Source organism: Pinus tabuliformis, chromosome 2_1 (genome assembly GCF_031772625.1).
Source record: "Pinus tabuliformis cultivar Carrire ecotype Pingquan chromosome 2_1, CPIR1, whole genome shotgun sequence".
Lineage (NCBI taxonomy): Eukaryota > Viridiplantae > Streptophyta > Pinopsida > Pinales > Pinaceae > Pinus > Pinus tabuliformis.
The window spans coordinates 288,621,694-288,629,613 of record NC_142299.1 but is presented as its reverse complement, the minus strand read 5'-3'; the positions used below and the strand labels follow the sequence as shown (position 1 = coordinate 288,629,613).

General features: G+C 45.1%; 1 protein-coding gene across 1 annotated transcript; it reads right to left on the bottom strand.

Moving 5' to 3' along the window:
* Positions 1–6,439: 6,439 nt before the first annotated feature.
* Positions 6,440–7,700, bottom strand: LOC149199912 (protein SRC2 homolog). The gene has a single exon (XM_089399479.1). The coding sequence runs from the start codon at positions 7,444–7,446 to the stop codon at positions 6,544–6,546; it is 903 nt and encodes a 300-aa protein (XP_089255605.1). The 5' UTR covers positions 7,447–7,700; the 3' UTR covers positions 6,440–6,543.
* Positions 7,701–7,920: the final 220 nt, after the last annotated feature.

The window sequence follows — 7,920 nt, the reverse complement described above, 5'->3', positions numbered from 1 at the left end:
GGATTAACAATCTGGGTTTCGTTGACTTGATGGTGCATGGCAAGACCATTCAAGCTCTGGTGGACACGGGGGCCACTCATAACTTCATAATGACACGGTTAGCAAAAGAGGTTGAACTGATGATCTTCCCATCGAATGTGGAAGTCAAGGCAGTGAACTCTAGAGCTAAAGTGGCAGGTTTGGCACATGAAGTGCCTGTGCAGATAAAAGACTGGAAGGGTCAGTTGGACTTCACAGTAATGGAGATGAACGACTTTGATATGATACTCGGACAAGATTTCTTGAAGGGAAACAAGACTATTGTTGTCCCCTTCTGTGAGGAGGTGGTGCTGGTTGGACAGTCACAAACTTGGACTTTGCCCATTCATAGGCAAAGGAGGGAAGTCAAGGTGCAGCATGTTTCTACACTAAGTTTGGAGAAGGCTATGAAGGAGTCAGATATGGAGACATATGCGGTGATGTTCAAGGATGTCGAAGGTGATGGAGTGGGGACGCCTATTCTAACCGACATTTCCGGGGTGCTGACCAAATATGCGGATTTGATGCCTGATGAGCTACCAAAGAAGCTTCCACCAAGGCGTGCAGTGGACCATAGCATTGAGCTTGAGCCAGGAAAGCAACCCCCAGCTAAAGCACCTTATCGGTTGTCAGGACCTGAGTTGGAGGAATTGAAATGACAGCTAAAGGAGTTAGCTGATGCAGGTTTCATCAGACCTTCAAGGTCCCCTTATGGAGCTCCGGTATTGTTCTAGCAGAAGAAGGATTCAAATGAGCTACAGTTGTGCTGTGATTACCGTGCATTAAACAAGCAGACGGTAAGGAACAGGTATCCTTTGCCATTGGCTGCTGATTGCTTTGACAAGCTTGTGAAAGCCCGAGTGTTTTCCAAGCTGGACTTGAGGCATGGGTATTATCAGGTGCGGATAGCTGAAGGAGACGAGAAGAAGACCGCGATAGTAACGAGGTATGGTAGCTTTGAGTTCCTTGTTATGCCATTCGGGTTGTGTAATGCTCCTGCTACGTTTTACACTTTGATGAATGATGTCCTATGACCATACTTGGATTCGTTCGTAGTAGTGTACTTGGATGATATAGTGGTGTTCAGTGACAACATGGAGGATCATAAGAAGCACTTGGCGATGGTGTTCGAGGCACTGAAGGCAAATCAGTTGTTCTTGAAGAAGTCTAAGTGTGTGTTCGCTCAGACTGAGATTCCGTTCCTTGGGCATATAGTTGGCCAAGGGTACATACGGATGGAGCTGAGCAGAGTGAAGGCAATCGAGGACTGGGTTGAACCGAAGAATGTCCATGAGATGAGGGTGTTTTTGGGCATGACCAACTACCAACGGAAGTTCGTAAAGGGGTACTCCAAGGTAACATCATCACTAATAGACCTATTGAAGAAAGACAAGAGGTGGAGTTGGATGGATAAATGTCAAGAGGCATTTGATGATTTGAAGAAGAGGATGGTTACAACACCGATACTGAAGTTACCTGACTTCGAGAGACCGTTTGAAGTATACACTGATGCTTCAGATTTTGCCATAGGAGGGGTTCTTATGCAGGATTGGCATCCAGTGGCGTATGAGAGTCGGAAATTGCAAGATAGAGAACGAAGGTATCCGGTCCATGAGAAGGAGATGACTGCAATCATTCACTGTCTTCATGTGTGGAGGCATTACCTGATTGGGAAGCCGTTTGTTGTCAAGACTGACAACGTTGCAGCAAGTTATTTTGCATCACAACCGAAGCTTTCTGCAAAGCAAGCTCGTTGGCAGGACTTCTTGGCAGAATTCGACATGACTATCAAGTATAGACCGGGAAGACACAATGCAGTAGCAGATGCCCTTAGCAGGAAGGGACAACTTGCGGCATTGGAAGGAGAAGATCGGGCAGCTAGGAGTAGGAGTCGAGTTCAGATGTCAGAAGAGATGTAGAATAAGCTCAAGGAAAGTGTTGAAACCGATACTTTGGCGCAGAATATAGTGAAGCAGATAAAGGAGGGGAAGACACAAAATTTCTTTCTATGGGACGGGTTCTTGTTCTTTGGAAACCGACTCTATGTTCCAAGGTCATCTGGGCTCAGGAGGCACCTTTTGAAGGAATGCCACGACTCGCCATGGGTTGGCCACCCAGGGATGCGTCGTTCTTTGGCATTGTTGGAAAGAGGATTCTTTTGGGAAAAGATGCGAGAGGATATAGAGGAGTATGTACATACGTGCATCATTTGTCAGCAGGACAAATCGGATACTCAGAGGCAAGGAGGACTATTGCAGCCTTTACCGATTCTTGAGAAACCATGGATGAGTGTCTTGATGGACTTCATCACTCAGTTGCCACAGGTTCAGGGGTATAATGGGATAATGGTCGTGGTTGATCGTTTTTCCAAGTATGCTCTCTTTGTTTAGACAAAGATGCCTTGTGGAGCCAAGCGAACTATGGAGTTGTTCTTTAAGAACATAGTGAAGTATTGGGGGATGCCATTAAGCATCGTGTTGGATAGAGATCCGCGCTTTACAGGCAGATTTTGGACCACATTGTTCAAGTTAGTCGGGACAGAGTTGTTGATGAGTTCGAGTTACCATCCGCAGACAGATGGACAGACCGAGAGGATCAACACATTGCCGAAGGACTACTTGAGACATTATGTGACGGCTAATCAGAAGAATTGGCCTGAACTCTTGGATATTGCTCAGTTCAGCTACAATATTCAAAAGAGTTCTGCAATGGGGTATAGTCCATTTGAGTTGGTGAATGGGCAGATGCCGGTTGCACCGCATACCGTAGTGACAGGAGGTTTCTTGAGGAGTCCTCATGTGAAGAAATTCATGAAGGCTTGGGATGAGACCTTGGAGCTGGCACGATTGCGCTTGCACGAAGTTGCAAGGAGAATGAAGAAATGGGCTGATCGAGGAAGACGAGATGCGCACTTCAGTGTGGGAGATATGGTGTTTCTCAAGATTACCGGGGAGCAGTTTCAGCCAGCCAAGGGGACTACGAGCAAACTGACACGGAAGTATGAGGGACCATTCCGAGTGAAGAAGAGAGTGGGGGAAGTTTCTTATGAGCTGGAGCTTCCGCACCATATGCACATGAAGCATCCAGTTTTTCACATGAGTCAGTTGAAGAGATGCAGACTTGACGCTGATCATCCAGAGAGCGCTGAACTGCCGAGAGGACCAGCCGGAATTGTGGACAAGCCAAGACTGGAGTTGGATAAGATTTTGAGCTACAGAACTACAGGGATTGGTTGCCACATGAAACGGGAGTATCTTGTCAGATGGAAGAATGCGCCAGAAGAGGGGAGCTAGGAATCGGAGGACTCACTTTGGAGATGGAAGAAGAAGATTATGAAGTATGAACGAAAGATACTGAGGCAGTCGGGATTGTCGAGGGCGACAATGATTTCAAGTGGGGGAGGATGTAACGTCCTGCGGTCATCGGGTGACTGGGCACGCGCTCCTTCCTCCACGAGATGCGACTAAGGCATGGAAGTGCGACGGATAACCAAGGGCGCAACATGTTATGAGGGCGAGTTGGTGCTCCGTCACTTATATGGCGAGTTGGAGGACTTGCCGAGCAAGCCGACCATGGAGCGAGGCAAACAAAGGGCGAGCCGACCATATGTTAGCATCGCTTGTGTTTGAGGACGCGTTGGTTGGAGTTTGTGGAAGGGTCGGCCGAGGGCATGACCGCCACACGAGGAAGTGTATAAACAAGTGGTGAGGCTTGTCATTTTCACCATCGCTCATCATCTTCGATCATTCAAACAAGAAGTGCGAGTAAGTGCAGGGCCGCAGCAAAGGTGCAAGGGATGCGCCCGCCTGCCGGGCGGTGTACACGGGCTGCACAAGAGTTGTGAGGGCGGTTGAAGGTGCGGGTGGAGGGTGTTCTAAGGCGCCCGCCTGCCGGAACGTGGAACAGGTTTTGGATTGCGGTTGGTGTGGGTTGTGCACGGATGCGCCTGCCCATTTGGGCAAAGGAAAACTTGTGTTCGGTTGTGTGTTGTATTTTGGTTGGAGTTGAGGCAAGACCACTGTGCGCTCTTGCACGGGTGGGCACCCAACTCGGGTGAAATGCCGGTGGAGCCTAGCTCCCGGTCATTGTACAAAATCTTCTTATATATATAATAAAAGCATTCTCTTGCATATGATGTGTTCCTGGTTGTTCTATCATGTTTGTTATTAATGGTTTCCACACATTAATATAATAATTCATGTTTATGATGAATGTTAAGGCGTAGTTTGCAAAGTAAGTTAACAATGAAAGATGTTGGTTATTTAGGCGGTGCCGCACCTGGCCAATTTAACGAAAAAAGAATTGGGGGCGTGATAGGGAGAGAGGGAGGGAAGAAGAAAGATATAGAGAGTGAAAAGTGGAGAGAAAGAGGGAGTTAGAAGGGAGAGATAGAGCAGAGAGTGTATGTTTAGGGGTGAGTTTAAGAGACAAAGAAGGAGAGATGGAGAGAAGGGGGAGTCAAGGAGAGAGAAGGTGAGAGGGAGGGATATAGTAACATAGTTGGAGAGAGACAGAGAGTGATGGGGGAAGAGAGAGGATTGGAGGGCAAAGAGAGAGAGATGAGGGAAGAGAGAGGGAGTTGGGAAAGAAAGGGAGAGAGACGAAGGACGAGAGACATGTCTTGAGAGAGAGCCAGAGGAGAAGAGTGATGGGGGAAGAGAAAGGATTGAAGAGAGAGAGATGGGGGAAAAGAGAGGGAGGTAGGAGAGAAATGGGGAGAGAGGAAGGACGAGAGAGAGGACTTGAGAGAGAGGAGGAGAGAGAGGAGGAGAGAGGGAGGGATAGATAGATGGAGTTGGAGGGGGAGAAAGGGAGGGAAGACGAAAGACATAGAGAGTGACAAGTGGAGAGAGAAAGGGAGTGACAAGGGAGATATGGAAAGAGAGTGTGTATGTTTGGGTGTGAGATAAAGAGACAAAGAATGAGAGATGGAGAGAATGGGGGAGAGAAGGAGAGAGGGAGGGATATAGTAATAGAGTTGGAGGGTGAAGAGAGAGAGAGCGAGAGGGAAAGAGAGATGAGGTTGGAGGGAGAGAGAGAGGGAGGTAAAAAGAAATAAATAAAGAGAGACATGAGAAGAGAGAGAGAGGGAGAGAGGACAACAAAAGGGAAGAGAGATAGAAGAGGGGCAAAGGGAAAGAAGGGGAAGAGAGAGAAAGAGGGAGAGGGAGAGAGGACAACAAAAGGGAAGAGAGATAGAAGAGGGGCAAAGGGAAAGAAGGGGAAGAGAGAGAAAGAGGGAGAGGGAGAGAGGACAACAAGAGGGAAGAGAGATAGAAGAGGGGGAGAGGGAGAGAAGGGGGAGAGAGAGAGGGAGAGGAGGAAGGGATAGATAATAGCTATTACTACTTTGAAATTTTGTTTTATCAAAAGTAGAATAGTTGCAGGTGAATCTTTATAATCTGGTAGTTTTAGTTTTGTTTTTTTACTCATTGAAATGCATATGCTTTAGATTACAAGTTGCCTTAAGAGTTTTTTGAGAAGCTAATGTGGACATAAAGTTCTATCTTTGTAATCCCTTTTGGTTATTAAAAGAAATCTATGGACGAAATTCACAAAAAAGAAAAGAAAAACCAATGAGTATTTTCCTAGAACCAAACAATTGTAGATTAGAATGTGATTTATTGTTATTTAAAATGTGTTATCAAATGCGTAAATAAATTCAGCATTCTAAAAAAAACTTAAAAGTATTTGAACTTTGCATATTAAATTGCATAAACTTATACTTCTTAAAGAAAAAATGTCAAAAAAATGCCATTTCCTCTATAAATTAAAAATGTTATCTAAAACATACTACATTTTGTTGGGAATATAAGATTTTTTTTAACCAAATCTTTAATTTTTGACCGCAGATTCAATACCCTGAAAAACTCATAAGGCATTAGGATTGTGGAGAATTTATAATTCAGAAGAAAAACTCCTAGGGCATTAGGATTGTGGAAAATTTACAATTCAGACTTGTGATTCGAAGAAGTCCTTGCCATATTCTAGAGAAAATAAACCGGAAAGTATCCTATCCTTGCCATATTCTAGACAAATTAAACCAGAAAATATCCCAGAAAACCATCCAAAACATAGAACAGATAAATTACAACTTAATAAAAATATGCTCTAATTTATTTATTATTAAATTTTTTTATTTGTTTGGGTGATTTTTTCTTATCAATAGCTTTTATATTTTATGTATTAAGGCTTTTATGATCCATAATGAATTAAGAAAAAAATTTCAGTAAAACTCCCATAAGAGAAATTTTTGATAGCGGACCAAGAAGTGTGACTCATCATGAGTACCAAATAAAAAAACGAATCATAACAAAGACTAAACATTACTCAAAATTAATCGTCACACTTTCCTCCTAAAAAATTTCATGATTACTGATCCAAGCCAATCATCACACACTCATCAGCAAGAAATTTCATCTATACCAAAGGAGTTTTCTATAAATGAATGAGACATTGCAAATGAAATCCCCCATATACAGATCATGTAGTTTAAATGGTAGCGGATTTCAAAACGCTAACCAATTAGAAGTCGCTGCCAAAATCACCACCATCATCATCAAACCCTGCATCGTCGTAAGTCGCATCGCTGATAACATCTCCAAGCAACAAACCACCGAGAGCTCCACCAATTAAGCCTGCTCCCAAACCCATCCCCAGTTTATTATTCTTCCCAGGCGGCTTCTGCGCTGCAGGAGCAACGGGCGCATAACCCTGGTAGGGTGGGTACCCTTGGTTGGGAGGGTAACCTTGGTTGGGAGGGTAACCCTGATAGGGAGGCGGAGCGTAACCCTGATAGTAAGGCGGTGGCGGGGGATAGCCCGCCGCCTGGGGTGGAGGGTAGTGGTTATTCGGTGGCGGATGCGACGACGAACCGGCCGCTGGGTAGGCTGGGTAAGCGGTTACCGGTTCCGCCTTTACAGCCCCAAATGATGCTGCCGGATATGCGCTCGCGGGCTCCGCCATGGCCGCACCATATGACCCTGCGACTGCCTGGGGCTGCTGTTGCTCTATGAGCTCGGGCTTTTCGGCCAATTTTACAGAGAGGTTGATAAGCCCTTTGGGTTTTCCCGAGGGTTTCTTGAGCTGGTAGGTGGCGAACTGCTCAGAAGTGGTGGCGGGGTTGAGAAATTCGTTAAAGGGGATGCTAATGCGGCCGATCTCTTTGTCGCCAAAGGTAGCTCCTGAGCAGACTGCGATCTCGAGAAACAGGCGGCCCTGCTGTAGGGCGGCCTCGTCGAGGGTAAATTTCATATCGTGGTTCCAGATGGGGTCCGTGCCGTTGCTCTTGTCCATGGGCGTTCGTTGCCTGTTTTTGGGATCGTTGGAGATCCATGCGATTGCGTAGGCCCTTGTTTTGGAGATCCTGCTCGCTTTCTTCAGATCGTGGGCCGAGCTTAGGGTCAATTCCATGCTCCGTGCCTCCATTGTACCTCGATGAATTCAGTACAGAGGAAGAAAATTCGAATGATTATACAGATCGAAATTGGGGAAAAATCGAATGAATTTACAGATTGAAATTGGGGAAAGAATTCGAACGAATTTTGGGAGCAGTGGAATGGATATTAGGTCGCAGATATGAGACGCTCTTATAGTTACATTGCGCGCCATGGAAGATTCTAAATACTGAGACGTGCTGCAGAGCCGCGCCTTTTAACACGGGGAATCCCGATTCTGATGGATTTCCTTTGAAGAGATCAAATATAAAACGGAAAATACAATTACGGTTGCATATGAACCAGAACCATACTAATTGGTTCGAAATTTGTCGACAAATAATTTATCGATATTCTCTTAAATTAGTTTAAATTTTTTATTTTTTGAAAAAAAATTAGAAAAATAAACACAATCATAATGACTTATTTCAAATTTGAAATTTGAATCATATTTGGTTGAACTAAA